This window comes from Oryza brachyantha, chromosome 11 (assembly GCF_000231095.2).
Source record: "Oryza brachyantha chromosome 11, ObraRS2, whole genome shotgun sequence".
Classification (NCBI taxonomy): Eukaryota; Viridiplantae; Streptophyta; class Magnoliopsida; order Poales; family Poaceae; genus Oryza; species Oryza brachyantha.
In genome coordinates this window covers 14757723-14775895 of record NC_023173.2, presented here as the reverse complement: position 1 = coordinate 14775895, position 18173 = coordinate 14757723, and the positions used below count along the sequence as shown (strand labels likewise).

The window sequence follows — 18173 nt, the reverse complement described above, 5'->3', positions numbered from 1 at the left end:
TTTTTCAGAGATAACACATGGATTAGAAACAAGTGGATTAAGGAGTAGTACTATTTACCACTTCCTTAATCCGCGGATGGGATGGCCGCATCTGCACCGCACCTTGGATCCCCGTTGAGCCAATAAACCGACGGAACTAACAACTCTTTTTTTTTTCGCTTTTGCTTACGTCGGTAGACCAAAATTTAATTTTTCAACCCTAAATTTTGGGTTGATTTATACTCCTTCCGTTTTATAATGTAAGATATTTGATTTTTTACATGTAATGTTTAATTATTTGTCTTATTCAAAAAATTATGAAAATATATTTGCTTGTGACTTACTTTATTATAAAAACAAATTTAAGTACAAATTGTCATTTTTTATATTTATACTAATTTTTTAAATAAAACAAATGGTCAAACGTTGTAATAAAAAAGACAAACATTTTACGTTATGAAACGAAAGTAGTAGTTTTTTCATCAAAGTTTATTTTTTATTATTAAATTTTATATCGTTAAGAATACGTATATAAAAATTTTATTTATAAATTATTTTTTATTTATAAATATGTCTGCGGTGACGGTCGTACCAATACATGCATGGTTTGATGATGACCAGCAACAACAGTGAGCTCACCTGTGGCCCCATCACGAGCTCAGCCATAGTGATGTGATGCACCATTCGTCCTCTCCGCATGGGACATGAATATTCTTGCAAATGCACAGCCAACCTCTGTCTTTCTGTCATTTATTATGTATGTGAGCTGGACTACAGACGAGTTATATGTTGGTCATAGGCTGCATTTGGCGTGGATGGATAAGTTGACTTATCCCTATATGGAAAACATGGTAATAGATTAGTACATGATTAATTAATTATTAATTATTAAAAAAATATATAATAGATTAATATGATTTTTTAAAACAACTTTCCTATAAAAAATTTTTGAAAAAAATACATTGTTTAGTAATTCGGGGAGCGTGCGCGCAGAAAACGAGAGAATATAAATTAACTAGCAGGTCTGCCTAACACGGCCATAGTCGTTCACATGATGTAGACATCCTATCTGTTTTCACTTTTTTTTTATAATGGATAGTCCAGCTTTGATTTAAAAAGAAGATACAGCCACTTGTACAACCCAAGGTTTACACATAAGAATAACAAAAAATACTCAAGACGCAAGTAATGACAATAAGACATTGAACTCTAACCATAAACAAACTAGAGAATAACAAATCAAGAAGAAATCAGACAAAAGAGGAGTCGGAGTAGAAAATAGACACACCAAAATCCTCAAGCAACCACCGTAATCAAGTAACCTCTGCTATCACAAGAGCCATAGCACGCAACTCAGCCTCTGCACTCGAACGAGAAACTATTGTATGTTTATTAGTTTTCCAAGAAATTAGAGAACCACCAAAAAACACACAAGAGTAGAAAAGATCGATGATGATCAGAGTAATCACCAACCCAAGTTAGCATCATAGTATGCCTGCGGCTATGAAGAACTAGAGCGTTGTCACATCCCAAATTTCTATCCCAAGCCAAAATCAATAAAAGAAATTGTTAAATAATAATTGGCCTAATTAAACTCAGGAGAAATACCCTCTAAAGAAATTAATTTAAATAAATTGAAGCCTGCTAAATCATTAACTGGATTTAAGGTTAAAATTCAAATTATAAAATTTGTCCTAAAAAATTAAATTAAAAATCGGCAAGTTGATGCTCCCTCTCTTTTTTCTCCTTTTCTTTATTTTTTCAGATTTGGGCCGCAGCCTAAATCTTTCCCTTCCTTCCTTCTTTCTTTCTCCTCCTCCTTTCCCTCTACCTAGGCCAGCCCAGCCATAGTCGCGACCTAGCTCCTCCCCTCCTCTCACCCGCACGCGCCTCCCCTTCCACTGGGTCGACCGGCCCAGTCCGCCCGCCACGCCACGCAAGCTCGCCTGGCCTCTCCCTCCGCCCGAGTGCCGTTGACAGGCGAGGCCCACCTGTCCGCCGTCTCCCTCCCCCGCCGGAGTCGGCCTCAGTCAACGCCGCCTTCCCCGCCGACGACCGCCACTGATCGCGCCGCCTTCCTTTTTTCAACCCCCTTTCCTTTCCTGTCTCTCCTTCCCACACCGACGACCACGCCCCCCCCCCCCTCTATTTAAACCTAGCCCTCCCCGCCTAGTCGGCTTTTCCCCACCGCCGCCGTGCCATCGCCCAAGCCCACTTCTGATCTCTCGCGCCGATGACGAACCTCGCAACCGGACCCCGTCACCACGCGTCCTACCTCCATGCCGTCATCACCGCCGCCAGTGAGCGCTCCATTTCCCCTCCCTTCCCCTTTTCTCTCCCAGCTGCCGTCCCCAAGCCCGAGCGACGTCGCCACCATGTACGCGTTGTCCACCGCGATCTCCGCCCCCTCTCAGTGTCATCCCCTTCACCTCGCCGCCACTGACGCGTCCCCGTCGACGTCGACGTCACCCCATCGCCGGCCGCCAGGCGCCATTGTCGTCTTCTCGCCGTTGCTGCCGCCTCGAGCCCTCGGCCACCGTCGTCGCTGAGCCCTCCTGTGCCGTCGCCGCTGGTACCGCCACCCCCGCCGCCCTTCACCGGCACCGCCGCCGACGCTGCCGCCCTTTAGCCGCCGCTGTCACCGCTGCGCTGGCCAAGCCGACCACCACCAGCCATGCTCCTCCCCCTCTCTCTGTTTCCCTCCCCCTGACCATCGGGTCCCGCCTGTCGGCCACCCACTCCGCCCTCCTCTCTCCCCCTCCCCGGTGGCCCTACCTGTCATCCTCTCCCGGCCTCCCCCTCTCACCGACAGGTGGGGTCCACCTGTCGGCGCCGGCCTCCTCTCTGGCTGACGTCATAAGCCTCAATAATTGCGCAATAAATCGAATTAAGGTTTTTCCTGTTTAGTTTAAAAACCTAGAAAACTTCTAGAATTCATAACTAATTCATCTAGTCTCCGTTTTAGTCCATTCAAATTTCATTAAATCCAAAAAATGCCTAGAATCCATTAAAAATAGTTTCTTTTGCTGTTTTAGTAGAGTTTGTGCCTTTTTATTTATTTTTGTACTTTGTCGCTTAGATTTGGACCTCACCGAAGCGTCGGTTTACTTTGAGATCGTTGCAGAGATCCCTCATGAGCCTGAGCAAGGCAAGTGGCATTCCCTTTTGACCATATTGATCCCAATTATTCTAAATTTCCCACTTTATTCATTCAAACATGCATTATTTACTTATAAGTATTTCCTGTACTTTACTTAACGGTATTTTCCAGGTTTAACCTAGTACTATGATGTTGTTGTTTACCCATTCTTCATCCTTGTTATACCTGGGGTAATTGAAGTAGTGTTAGTCCTAGGCCATGCTTAGCCCCGCTTAGAAGAAGTAGCACATGGGAACTTGAAATCACTGTAGACTGATTTTAGCGAAATGATTCATTACCCGGTCAGGGTTAATTCCAACTAAAATACTAATAATGGTGGGTCGTGGGTGTATGATTTTGAGAGTCGCACCCATGACAATTAAGGACCGTTTCTCGGGAAAACCTGGAAGTCTTACACGTACTAACCACAAGCCGAGTATGGGCAAGGTGAGATTTGAAGCGTAGCTTCAAACTATTCGACGTACCCAGGCAAAGGTAGATGTGATGGAGTATGGATGGGACATCGTGGTGTAACGATGGCCTCTGCTGCTTTCGGATTCACCAAGGCACAAGAGGGGACAGCCCGACTTAGTGTAAAGGACGGGGTGAAACCTGAAGTGTGGTGCGATTGAATAAGGAGGTTCATGTGATGGGTCCTATCATAGATTCCTTTTCGTGGTATCGTGGCGATACATCAGCGCACGTTCAAGTATAGTGGAACTGTGTCTTATGGGTAAAGTTGTACACCTCTGATTAGAGTAAAACTATTCGAATAGTTGTGCCTGCGGTTATGGGGCGAACTGACGGATTCACTGGGACTAGTCAAACCTTTAATAAATTAATGAACCTAGAATTGGTTTGACCCTACGCAACGTGGTGTAACGTTGGGCAATGGTTTGGGTCTGTAGCAACGTGGTGTAACGTCGGGCAGAGGGTTGACCCTATCGCTACGTGTTGTAACGTTCGACAGCAGTTTGGGTCTGTCACAACGTGGTGTAACGTTGGACAGTGGATCATTATTTTAAATATTTACTTTACTCGTTTTATTCTATTTTATCTATTCTTTTGCATATAAATGTCGCTTTGTGCAATTTAACCTTAGCCTATCCTTGATACCCTATTGCATTCATTATTCTCCTATGTTGGGTGTTACTTGCTGAGTACGGTGGTTTGTATTCAGCCTTGCTTAATGTTTCCCCACCAGAGCAAGCGCCAGAGCCTTTGTCAAAAGTAGGTAGTTCCGAAGGTTGAAGTGAGGTTCAGTCCACCGTCAAGAATGCCTGTGGTGTGGAGCCGTTATCGCCAAGCTGAAGATTAGATGGTTCTAGTCTTATTTTTCTTTTTTCGTTGTATTTCGTTAGATAATTGTTTTTATTTGTTTTTAATTCATAGAACTGTGTATTAATTTGTCATAGTGTGTACTCGGGCTGAATTCTGGACCGAGATTTAATACATGCTATTGTTCAGAAATTGGTGTAAATTTCTGGGCGTGACAAGCATGGAAAGAACAAAAGACGTGATATAGTCCCACGAAGATAGCGCAGAACACAAAGCAGATTAGTATAGTGAAGCTGGGTGGGAGTGGATACCATATTAAGTTGCATGCACCAACTAGTTGCACCTAAAAGCTTAAGCTGATAAGAAAAGACAGGCAATTCACTTTATACACTCCAACCCTCCTCCTCACGCGAGAGCCCCTCAAGTCTCAAGCTTGGAATATTAGAGTGGACTGCAATTATTTTATTTAATTGCACGCCAAGTAGGATTTGTACTCGAGACCTCTGGCTCTGATACCATGTTATGAATAGCACTTGTATTCATATGCGGACACTAGGCCCGAATATATACATGTACAAGATGAGTATATGAGGAAACTATATGAAAAAGGAAATAAGAGTACGAATTGGAATACGAGTACGAATAGGAAGACATCTACACTTAACAATTTCTACTCAACCACAGAGCCCAACATAAAGTAGACGCCCCTACTAGAATTGTCTATGCAATCTTTCATTGAACTCCATTCAACCAACCTCCACCCATATGAGCAAAACTGATTGGTATATTCAACCCAAGACATACATTAACAACTCTCCAAAAGAATTTAGCAAAATGACAATCCAAAAAAAGATGTTGTATAGTTTCTTCGTTATAACAAAAACAACACTTCTTATCACTTTCCCAATTCTGTTTGCTAAATTATACTTTGTTAAGACCACCCCTTTATAAAGATACCATAAAAAATTCTTAATTTTTAGGGACAACTTTAAATTCCAAATATGCTTATTTGTATCTCTAATACCGTTATTAATAAGAGCTAAATACATAGAATGAACAAAAGTTGACCATTTTGATGGAGATTCCATTTAAACATATTTTTTTGATCATTCAGATGAATATGCACGATTTTAGCAACTAAGTTATACCAATTGGCTAAATTTTGTCCAACTAAAGATCTTCCAAAGGAAACATTTAACGGAATAGAACTCATAATAGTTGCTACTGAAGCCCCTCTCCTGTGAACAATATTATATAAAGCAAGATATTGATCTTTGAAAGAACGATTTTCAACCCATTTGTCCTCCCAAAATCTTACTTGTGTCCCATCATTCACTTGAAAAATTCCCAAATTGAGAAAGTTTTCTTTGACCTTCATGAGACTTGACTAAAAGTGAGAATCTCCAGGTTTTTTTAGTAACTCCTGTTATTGTTTGAGTATTCAAATATTTCTTACGAAGTAGATTTTGCCAAACACCATCTTCATTTAATAATCTAAACAACCATTTACTCAACAAACACTAATTATGTATTTATATTCTGTATACCAAACCCACCCTAGTCTTTTGGTTGGCATATAATATCTCATCGCGTCAGTCTATACTTTTTTCTATGACTATCACTTTGCCAAAAAAAAACCTTAATCTATAATAGTCAATTTTTTGAAGAATTCCTTTTGGAATTTCAAAAGACAATGCCATAAACATAACCATGCTTGAAAGTACAGAAAGTACAGAATTAATAAGAACCAATCGACCTCCTACTGATAGATGTTTCCTTTCTAGCTACTTAGTTTTTTCTCATTTCTTTCCTCAATATGTTTCCCATCTTTATTTCCTAGTTTCCTAAAATGCATTGGAATCCCAAGATATCTATCTGGAAAAGAACCTAATTAACAACCAAATAATTGAGAATAAAGTTGTTCACTCTCACGTTCTTGGCCAAAACAATAACTCACTTTTATGAAAATTTATTTTAAGGCCAGACAATTTCTCAAAAACACTTAATAATAACATCATATTCTTTGCTTTTTCAATATCATGTCCATAAAAATCAGTGTTGTCAGCATATTGTAATATAGATAACCCATCATCAATAAGATGAGGTACAACACCTGAAATTTGACCATTCTCATTTTCTCTTCTAATTAACACCGCCAACATATCAACAACAATATTAAATAAAACAGGTGAAAGCGGATCTCCTTGTATGAGACCTTTCCTAGTTTGAAAATTCGGTCCATTTGATCATTAACTTTGATACCCACATAACCCCCTTGAATAAAATAAGCTATCCACTCACACCATTTAGTTGAAAAGCCTTTCATTCTTAGGGTTTGTTGTACAAAAGACCACTTAACCTTATCATATGTCTTTTCAAAATCAATCTTTAGAACAAACCCATTCAACTTTTTTCCGTGCATCTCATGAATAGTTTCATGTAAAATGACCACGCCCTCCATAATATTCCTACCAAGCAAGAAAGCTATTTGTGAAGGCCCTATCACTTTATGAGTAACACTAACTATTCTATTTGTTGCCACTTTAGTGAAAATTTTAAAACTTACATTCGATAGACATATTGGTCTGTATTGTTGAATTTTAATTTCCTCCCGACACTTTGGTAATAAAATAGTAGTACCAAAATTTAAATAATGCAAAGGTAAAGTACCTAAATGAAAATCTGAGAAGAGAGCCATAAGATCATGTTTAATTGTATTCCACAACATTTGATAAAATTTAGCTGGAAATCCATCTGGACCTAGAGCTTTATTATGTTCCATTTGAAAAATAGCATCCCTAATCTCATTTTCAGTAAAAGGCATTGTTAATGCATCATTTTCTAATTGCGAAACATGAGGAATATCATTTGTAAAATTTTCATCTAAAGAAAAATTAGACAACTCAGGAGGACAAAAAGACCTTTATAATAAGATCTGATATGCTTTTTGAGATTCGCATCCTCACTTATTATATGTTCTCCATCCTGCAAATGAAATATCCTCGTTTTCCTACGTTTACCATTAGCTACAAGATGAAAGTATTTAGTATTAGCATCACCTTCTAAAAGATTAGTAACCTTGGCCCTTTGATACCACTTTATTTCTTCCTCTCTAAGAAGTTGAGACAGTCTATTATTTAGACATTGATTGAGATCTAATTCAGCTTGTGACAACAACCTATTTTTAGCCTTTTTGTCTAAAACATCTAACTTATCAAAGAGACCTTTTTTCCTCTTTTTTATATCGACCGCTAACATTTTTAGCCCAACCATGTAAAAATTGTCTAAGACGAAGAATTTTTTTTTTGCCATCTTTCCATAGGTGTTGAACCTGAATTAACACTTGACCACACTTCCTTCCTTGACCATATCATGAAACCCCTCCCTTAACATCCAACCTACCTCAAATTTAAAACTCTGTTGAGTATAAGAAGAAGATGCAGCATAAGTATTTAATAAAAGAGGGGTGTGATTAGAGAAATCTCTAGATTGAGCTCACACAACGATTGGCAAAGGAAACTTTTGTTCCCATTCAGTCGATAAAAGAACTCTGTCAAGCTTTTCGAAAGTTAGCACATGTAAATTATTTGCCCAAGTATACTTTCTACAGGACATTTGAAGTTTTCGTAAACAGCGTCCATCAATAATTGCATTAAACAAAAAGGCCATCGATCATTTTTATTATTATTGTTTTTTTTCATATTTTCCTCTAAGAATATTAAAATCACCACCTATCAACATAGAAGGCTTTCATGACTACAAACATTAACTAACTCTGCTAAGAAATGTTCTTTAAGATCATTCTGAGCAGGGCCATAAACGGTTATAAGGGACCATTTAAAATTATCCTCTTTATTGCGTAATTGAAATTTGACATAAAACTCACCCTTATCATTTGCACCAATATCGAAACCTGTAAATCAATTCCCATTAAGATCCCTCCAGATCTACCTCTAGCACCTTTTAACATGCCAAATAAAATCTTTACCAGCACATAAATTTTTAAGAAAAGAAGGATGGAAATCTTTTCTAACAGTTTCCGATATAGCCCAAAAATTGAGATCTTGTTCCTTTACCATGTCAGAAACAAACCTATGTGTTTTGGGGTCTTTAAACCCTCCACTATTCCAAAAGATTCATTTCATTAATAACTATTTTATCCTTGGATTTAGTCCTCTTCTCATTTTTCATATTATTTAGAGAACGGTACTTAGATTTCAGAATGGCTTTAAAATCAACCAAGTGATCACCATTCAAATCCATAATCTCCTCCATTATATTTTCACAAAGCTTCTTTAGTCGCGTTTGCCACCCCTAATAAGTTATCTAATCTCCTTCGTTTTCCGTACACGCACTTCTCGAACTGCTAAACGGAGTATTTTTTGCAAAAATTTTCTATAGAAAAGTTATTTTAAAAAATCATATTAATATATTTATATTTTTTAATAATTAATTAATTATGTACTAATATATTACTACGTTTTTCGTGCCGGATAACTAACCCACCCTCCTCCTCAAGCCAAACGCGGTCTTTATTTCATAGGTAACTCATCTATTTGAGAAAATATCTATATTTTCTAAGCGTGGAGTTTGATACATTTTTGTTGCTTACTTATGCTCTGCCTTGTCCTATTGCAAACGTGGAGATTCCACTAGCCTGCGATGTGGAAATCTTGGCTGCGGAAGTTAAGAACACATGCCGATGTTTTTCTTTTTCATTCTTTGTGAACTAAAAGAGATTGCCGATTTGGATCGCCGGTCGGGCTGCTGGGCCCGTCTCCTGGCTAGCCCACAGCTGCGCCCAGCTAAGCAGGATGGCTGTGGGGATGCAGGCAAACGAATGAGCACACCTCTATACTAATTCATATGATTTCAAATCATTTTAATAATTTAAGAGTCAATCAGATACTTACAAAGAAAATCTAATCAATTCAAGATTTAAAACTTGACTGTCGAGGTGAATAAAGCGACTCTTTTAACTTCTCCTTAACTAGATTAATTTGTGAATCAATTGATATGTTTTATATATGTTTCTATATTTATGTGTGTGTATATATAGGACTAATAAATTTTATAATATAAAATAGAGATAATATTATTTATTTTATCATTAAAGAAACTTTAAACTAACTTATAATTTTATATATTTGCACAAAAATTTAAATAAGATGAGTGGTTAAACAGTTATTTAAAAATCAATCATGTCAGACATGGTTAGTTTATTAGTTATGGAACTAAGGACCTTAATTAACTTGTGCGCATAGGATACTTTACGATATCTGTGTTGAACCAAAGATGCAAGGAGTATGGCATTGAGCCTTTTGACGTAAGCAAGAAATTGCATTCAAGCAAGATCAACTTTCAAACATGAGCATCCTTGAGGAGATATACCACTATTTTCTATTACCATGAGATACCACTGTTTTCTATTAGGTACCAAGAGAAAAATAGTGATATCTCATATACCTCTTCAAGGATAGAAAAAATGCTCTTCAAATATGGATATGGAGGGTGACCCCCACAACCTTTGAAAGATATAGTTGGCTCTTGTTATACACTAAAATGTACTCTCCGGTTGTTCAATGTTGGCTTTTAGATGCATATATTTGATTATTGGTCTTTTTTCGCAAATATATAAAAATAAAAGTCATACTTAATGTTTACTTAATAATAAAATAAATCATAAGAAATAAATGATTATTACATATTTTTCGAATAAAATGGGTGATCAAGCTTAATTTCAAAAATCAACAACGTTAAATAGAAAATGGAGGGAGTACCACTGTATAATTAATGTCCTATACTTCCTTTCACGAATCTTGATGCACTCTCAACAGCGTAGATCTAGCCTTGCCCACAAGGCCAGCCACTGCCCAAGCCCAATCCCTTCCTTTGTGAGGAGAAATTTCTAATTATACAACTGCCCAACAAAAGGCTTCGCCAAAATATCATCTTCAATATGGAACACATTAAAATGCTATTGTAATCACTCTATAGCTGCTACTTTACCATTGTGATAGTTTTTTTCTTTACAAATTTCTCTATAGCCATGTAAAAAAATGAACTTTGACCCTCACATGGCGCCTACCCCCTGTCGCAGCTCGCAGGGGCTCTGCCGCTGGAGCCTGATCTGCCTGGATATCAGGAGAGATGCTGATGCGGGATGACGTCATGCCGAGCAGAGCAGCCGAGGACTAGGAGGCGAACTGGTGTCTAGCAAAGACGCAGAGTTGTCTCGTCGGCGTCGCTGCGAAGAAGTCATCGCCCATCGTGCCGAAGACTAGCAGAGTCGTGATTAGGATTGGCAACGGGGTGGGTAGAGCGGGGGCAGGGACGGTTAGAACGCCCCTGGCCCTAGCCCCAAAATGGAAACCGGGGGGAAACTAGTCCCACCCCCGCCCCCGCTGGGTCCCTGCCCCTGAACGGGACCCTGAAATCCCTGAACGGCAGCATCGGGCAGCGAGTGAGGTGACCAAGGGCATAGGGAGGTGGGCTCCAGGACAATGGTGGTGTTCGGCGACGACGTGAGGTGGCGGCGATGTGAGGTGGCAGCGATGGCGTCAGGACTCGCGCGCCCGGCGAAGGTGGGCAGTCGGCGACTCGGCGATGAACTGAGGAGGCGAACCGCCGGCGTCGTCGGGCGGAGACTCAACGAGTTGAGCAGTGGCCTGAGCTCTCAATGGCGCCGACGATGGGGAGACAGCAGTGGGTGGCGGAGGCCGGTGGGGGTGGCGAACTGGTGGGCGGACGACGGTGGCGGTTGGAGGTGGCGGCAACCGGAGGAAGGACTAAGGGAGTGACCGAGTGAGGGAGAGGCTAAGAGGCTCTGGCGGCGCACGGTGGAAGACTAGAAGCGATACGTACAATTCTAGGGTTTGATACTTTGCTAATTGGGCCTGGCCTATGTTTTTATCTTTCTAAAATTTGGGGCCCCGTGGGGATTTTTGGTCCCTCGTCCTCGTCCCTGAGCAAATCAAGGACCCGCCTCTGATTCCCCGTGGAGGCGAATTCCTCCCCAGTCCCGGCCCCGATGGGGCTGGTCTCTGCCGGGGCCCCGTCCCCGGTGGGATTTTGCCAATCCTAGTCATGATCTGCAATGCAATCAGCCAATCACACAAAGACGAGATGACATCGATTTGCGCCGATGTGATCAGTGGAGCGGAATAGAAGAGGTCGTTGAGTTTGACTCGAGTCAGCCTCGTCGTGCACTCGTGCTTGCACAGTCCCAAGCTGGCGGATTGCGGAACTACCGAAGGCCCAGCAGCCCAAGAGTAGCCATATAAGGCTGGAACGGGAGGGGTTGGGCCACGTAGGGGTAGGGGGGCCAGGGCGACCACACCTCTGGTCCCCCCCCCCCCCCCCGCCCGCTCGGTCGGGGCCAGTGCCTCTATTCTTTGTTAGATAAGCAATGTTTAATTTTTCTTTTGTAGACAACGTGCATGCATATTTACTATGTTTCATATTATAAGATTTTCTGGTTTTATCTAGATTTATATGTGTGCTAATGAATCTAGACACATATATAAAACATATGAATAAATATAGATAAACCCAAAAAGTCTTATAATATGAAATGGATATGGAACAGAAGGAGTAGGTTTCACCATATTATATACTCTCGGTTTCACAGCCGAGATGTTTGGCTTTATCTTTTATACGAGATTTTATGCGAGAAAGAGCTAGCAGATGGTTGGCCGTGTTGCCGCGTTGGCGTTGTGGTTGCATGGAGAAGTCGCTGGGAGAGACGAACAGACAAACAGAGAGGAGCGAATGAGAGGATAGATGGACCTTGATCTGTATCGATCGACCTGTTGAATGGAAATTGAAAAAGGCTTTTGGTCAAGTATGAAAATATTAAATTGCACAAAAAAAATGTCACAATGGTAAATGAAACTATAGTCACTACGACGGTATTAAATGACATTAATTTCCAGAAATTCCAGACTTCCCATCTTATTCTTACCCAATGTTTCATGCCGTGCCCCATGAGAATATTTTTAAATAGATCAGCTGAACATTTTTAAATAGATCAGCTAAGAGTTTTCATATATGCAAAAGTAATTTGTTCCCTAACTCCTAAACTATGTATCATCCGCGTTTCACGTACAAAATTGAGAGGCTAAACGTCTGCAGTGGAGTAGAGGACCAGGCAGAACCAGCAAAAGGTATGTACAGATAATTTGGACATGGTAGTGACTTGGTTGTAGAGAGCAAAAAAAAAGTCTCCAACTTCAGAAGCACGTAGAATTTGGATGTAACTTTAGAAACTCCTCACTATGGATACACATGTTCATTCAATTATGGACGCCACGATTTGAATCCTATTGGGTTATTTGGAAGTAACTTTAGAATCTCCTCACTATGGATGCACATGTTCTTAATTATGGACGCCACGATTTGAATCCTATTGGGTTGAGTCATTTGCGCTTAACTTCCTCGAAGAAAAGGATTTGGGGCCGTAGATTCTTTCCGCGATAACCTCGTAGCAAACTTTCCCAGCAATCGGCAAACTGCATATATAAACATATCAGTAAAAGGAACAGTCCGGAAGCATAATAGCAGATCCGAGTAAAATTATCAAGGACACATGCCTCGACTTTCTGACTCTCGTATATGAGCCAGTTTCCCTCTCCACGAGCAAAGCAGAGATGTTCCTCCTCGACACAACATACCTGACGACAAAGTAAGATCATCTGTCTGTCATAGCTTTGTCATATCTACCAGTTAATAGCTTCATAGAGACTACTACAGTATATTTTAAAAACGTTGGTAAACAATTTCAACATAATTGTGAGTGTCATGCGGTACCTATGCATTATGCACTCAAATATTTCATCACTCTTCTTCAAACAAAACTAAAACCATCATCTATATAAGCACATTTCAGCTTGAAGAAAAATGGAAGGATCATAGATTCATAATTAGGTATGCTCATACTCTCGTGAGCAGAATAATTCAAGAATATATGTGAAAAGCTGAAGGTTAAATAAGCACATACCGCTGTAACCAAAGTGTACATGTGTTTCATATCCACTCCATAAATAATTTTTGGAATATCTAATGGAGCTGCGATGTTTATCAATACTTCAGACATGTCCACATAGTTTTCCTTCTCAGTTGGCCACCTAAAAACTGCAGGAATGCAGTATAAATATAAAATCACTGTAGGAATACCTAATGTTTGTCAATGAACAATGCAGTTAATTCTTGTCATGGTGGAACTGCGATATTGTAGGTAGTTTGATGATTATATAGTGTAGCTGCATTTTACAGTGGACTCCATTGGATTCAATGGTGTTACTCATAAACTACTCTTACATATTTTATTGCCTACATGCTCTCTTTTTTATTTGCAAAAAGTGAAAAAGAACATGTCAGCATATATTATTGCATCATAAGTTGGAACAAGCACTCTACCAGTAGTGAAAATATGAGGTGGATATGAAAGACAGCCCTCAGTCTTGTTTCCACATCGGCAGCGCTCTACATCAAGTTCTGCAGCTTCCATGATATTGCTAAAAGATTTCATCTGAATTAGAAGCAGACAGGATGTCAACTCAATAAATAACAAAACTGAGCACAAAAATAATCTATGTACAAGGCTATCAAGTGTGGAAAGCAAAAATGTTATGTACCTCAGTTTTTTGAATTGCGCCCACATCAATGGTGTGAAAAATGGCACTGTAACGATTTTCATCACCAGACTTGCTGACACAATTACATTTCCTTTTTTCATTGAAACACAGACCAAGGACTTCATGTGCTACGCAACAACCAAAACATCTTGATGGGTTTATCTCATAGGGTTCGAAAGTGATTCCATCGGGCTCGACAGTTTTCCAACGATAATGCTTTTGTGACTTGTGCAGTATATCAACTATTATTGATATAATTTCATACGCAATGTTCTTATATTCCTAAAACCAACATGTCCATTCAACTGGTCAGCTATAAGCAGAATAAGAAATAGAGCAAAAACAAGTGTTACATCTGTTTCATATTATAAGTTGTTTTGGTTCTCCTTAGATTCAAATAGATGCTAATAAATCTTATCACATATATAAATAGAGTGAAGTGCACCAGCGGTCCCTAAACTTGTGTGCATGTGTCATCTAGGTCCCTGAACTATCAAATGCATTTTTGGGTCCCTAAACTTGTCCGGGGGTGTCATATAGGTCCAAACGGGCTCTGACCCACTCCATCCGCTGATGTGGCATGCCACGGTGGCGCCTACCTGTTGGTGGTGTCATGTGGGTCCCACATGTCAGTATCTCTCACCTCTTTATTCTTTTCTCTCCTTTCTTATAGGCGCCACCATGGCATGCCACGTCAGCGGATGGAGCGGGTCGGAGCCCGTTTGGATCTATATGACACCCTCGGACAAGTTCGGGGACCCAAAAATGCATTTTGAGAGTTTAGGGACCTAGATGACAAATCCACATAAGTTTAGGGACCGCTGGTGCACTTCACTCTATAAAATATATTAGTTGATCCATGGATGAATCTAATTAGGTCCAAATCATCTTAAAATATGGAATGGAGGGAACATATCCTTAGCTACTGCCAGACTATATGCTCCCTCAAGCATCATTTTAATCATTTTAGTGGCTTCAGATAACAAAATGCTTTTCTAGTTACTCTATCTAGACCTGTTAGGAAAGGGATAATTAAGCAATAAAATGTGAAACCAACAAACCTTGTAGTCAAAATTTCTATCATTTAAAATATCACTAAAAGCAGTTCCCACATTATCCAGTAGGATAGATAATTTGTGCTCTTCATTGTGATCCCAAGCATCAAATATTTCACATAGCAGACAGACAATGCAGCACTCTCCGACTATTAAATGATGAAGTGTATGCGGTATCATCCGGAAGACATGGAATCGCCTCAAATGCCACAATGCCTACATGAATATTTAGGACATATTTGAAGCAACAAACTATCAGGTAAATATAGAATTTTAAGAGTGGTAATAAGGTACTACCCGGAGAGTCACATTCAAGAACTGCGGTTCATCAACAGTAATTTGATGTACAGAACCAACTCCACTGTTGATTGAAGTGCTTTCAGTTTCAATGGAAGAAAGATCTGAGCTATCTGTTTATGAAACTATCAGTTAGGATGGATGAAGAAGTTCATTATGACAAGAAATACAGTAACGTAAAATCTCGTTTCAACTAGAGGAGGCTAAGATGACGTGGCTCGCACAGACCTACAAAATTACTGGTTGTGTCTGTCAAAATAGCAATGTAGCTGCTTGCGACTTGAGAAAGCATGACTTAAAGCCTGCTAAAAGTATGGCATGTCTTGTACCGTATTTTAGTATTTTCTATTGTCCACTCCCCAACATGCCCAAATTCAATTTATACAACTGGCATAAGTGACCGACGAATGCCACAGCTCCTGGCCATGTCTTTGGAAATTGAGATCATATGCCAATATGATCTTGCAGAATTCAAGGTTCCTCGGCTCCTCGCCCTTCTTTTCCCCATGGATTTCTGAAGCAATGCTGGTATGTAATAATAAGATAAACTGAGAGATGTTACCTGAAAATGAGGAATTTTCATATTCCTCTGTCCTGCTATTCTGATGGTCCAGCTCTGAATCAGTGCCAGGAATCTCTTGGACAACATATTGCTCATGTATGAGAATATGTCTGTCGTCAGAATTTTCAGCAGCACCATTATCGTCTCTATCATGCAACTCTTTTCCAGGAGAGTCATTAGTCAGCTTAGCCTGTGAAGCAGGCAGACAATAAAAATGAGAAAATAGAAGTCATGCAATTCTAATTTAAAACTTTTTGATAAAAACAATACTAACCCGTAGATAGTCTCTTATAAGAGGCAAAATAACTATTCCATAATCAAATGTACAGACTTTCACTAGTTTTTTCTTTAAATAGCTAACTTCAAAAGACATATGCGAGATCTCAACCTCAATTGAATCAACCTGCAAATTTAACAGCCATTATTTACACAGTAAACAATAACGGTGGTGAAGAAATGTAAAATTATTCTCACTGGTCCAAAATATAAGATTTTTTTGTTGCTCGTCATGGTATATAAGATGTAAAAATTTGATCGATGCCTTACTCTTTATATAGAGTATATAACTTTTAACGTTGTTTTCCTATAAGAATATGTCCAAATGCTTGCATACCACACTAAGCTAAACATGGGAACAAATTTAGTAACAAAATGCCAAGTGGAGACCTTTGTAATGGAGAAATCACTATCCGTTTTTTCCTGCGAATGGTGTTCCAGGCCAAGTTGCTCCTGCAATAAATCCGATATCTCAGCTATCCTTTTGAGCACTTCATTTCCATCATGAACACACTTCTTCCTAATGCTGGTCCATGACGCCACTGACTCTTCTAGCGAACTTCCAGGGCGTAACCAGCTAAACAGCGGATTCACATTAGGAGAACCATCCATGTTTATCCCAGTGAACTTCTCCCTCTTGAGGTATAAAGCACTACCGTCTTGAACAAGAGAAATTGAATGAGAACTATCCTCGCCCTCTTTTGTATCAACACAACTCTCCAGATATTCCCACAACTCAGGCATTTCTCTACAGAGAGGTAAGAACAGATCCTCCTCTGATGGGTAGTCTCTCTCGTAGTCATAGACATGATAATCCAAATAGGTGACCCACTTCTTGCGCCTGCGCTTGGCTCTGTCTTTCGTAGACTTGAATTCCTTGTCCACAGAGCCAACAGCGAGATACGAAAATGCATCCTTCATATAATTCAGCCTCATGGTAATTTCATCTTCACTTTCTTTTAAATCAATTGGCTTCCACGTATCAGAATCAAGAAGCTCACTGGATCCCTTGGTAATGGTTGGTCTCAGCAATTGCTGGAGACGGCGAATGTCAATGTACTTGCTCTCGACGTGAGACCGGAACGAATTGGAATCCAAGAAAACCTTGTCGCACACAGGGCACAGCCAGTACGCCCACGCATTGGTGGCCTTCACGAACTCCACGGCGCCAGCGATGGCAAGCACACTGGGCGAACCCCGCCCAATCTTGTTGCAGTACGCTTTCAAGTCATCCACTCCCACCATGAGGAAGCTCCACAGCTTGTCTTCGGTCAATACGACCCGGCGGAAGCGGGAGTGCGCCGTCGTTGGGTTTGGCGGAACGGCGGCGTGGGAGACCCCCATGAGAGCCTCGGCGTCCGCGCGGACGCCGCGGAGCCGCTCCCGGGCGACGGCGACGCGACCCTGTGGAGTCGCCGCCATGGAGCCGCGGCCAGACACGGCGTGCAGCGCCGGGTCGGTGGGGTCGTCCACGGCGAGCGCGCGGGCGCACTCCGCAAGGGCCTCGCGGGGCCGGCGCGCGTAGAGGAGCGCGGCGGCGAGGGCGGCGGCGATCTCGGGGCAGCCCGGCGCGAGCCCCACCGCGCGGCGGAGGGGCGGGACCGCGTCCCCGGCCCGCGCGAGCGACGCGCGCACGTGGCCGAGGACGTGGTGCGCGAGCGCGGAGCCCCGGTGGCGCGCGGCGAGGCGCTCCGCGGCGGCGCCGTCGTCGCCACCGCCGCAGCTGCCCCCTGAGCGCAGGGCGGCCTCTGCCTCCTCCCGGAACGCCGCGGTCGCGTCCTCCCAGTCCGCGTTGGTCGGCGCCGGGGGCGACGCCGAAGCGCCACCTCCCCAGCGCGGCTGGGGCTTCGTTCCCTTCCTGCTCTTCCGGCGGCCCATGGGAGCAACCGAGTACGACCGATGCTGCGATCGCCGCGCCGAGCCCAGCAGCTCGCCGGTGATGCAGACGGGAG

At 41.5% G+C, this 18173-nt stretch overlaps 1 protein-coding gene across 1 annotated transcript; it reads right to left on the bottom strand.

Moving 5' to 3' along the window:
- Positions 1-12241: 12241 nt before the first annotated feature.
- LOC102712312 lies at positions 12242-17484 on the bottom strand. The gene is made up of 10 exons (XM_015842376.2): positions 16612-17484; positions 16220-16348; positions 15946-16135; positions 15384-15496; positions 15093-15302; positions 14032-14313; positions 13814-13925; positions 13395-13528; positions 12988-13068; positions 12242-12906 (listed from the first exon to the last, which is right to left on the bottom strand). The coding sequence occupies exons 1-10, from the start codon at positions 17464-17466 to the stop codon at positions 12814-12816; spliced, it is 2199 nt and encodes a 732-aa protein (XP_015697862.1). The 5' UTR covers positions 17467-17484; the 3' UTR covers positions 12242-12813.
- Positions 17485-18173: the final 689 nt, after the last annotated feature.

Coding starts and splice junctions, on each gene's coding strand:
- LOC102712312 (XM_015842376.2), bottom strand. CDS start 17,466: ATGGTGGGAGTGGATGACTTGAAAGCGTACTGCAACAAGATTGGGCGG. Junction 16,136..16,219: donor TTATAAGAGACTATCTACGG/GTTAGTATTGTT, acceptor CCTGCTTCACAG/GCTAAGCTGACTAATGACTC. Junction 13,926..14,031: donor GCGCAATTCAAAAAACTGAG/GTACATAACATT, acceptor CTTCTAATTCAG/ATGAAATCTTTTAGCAATAT.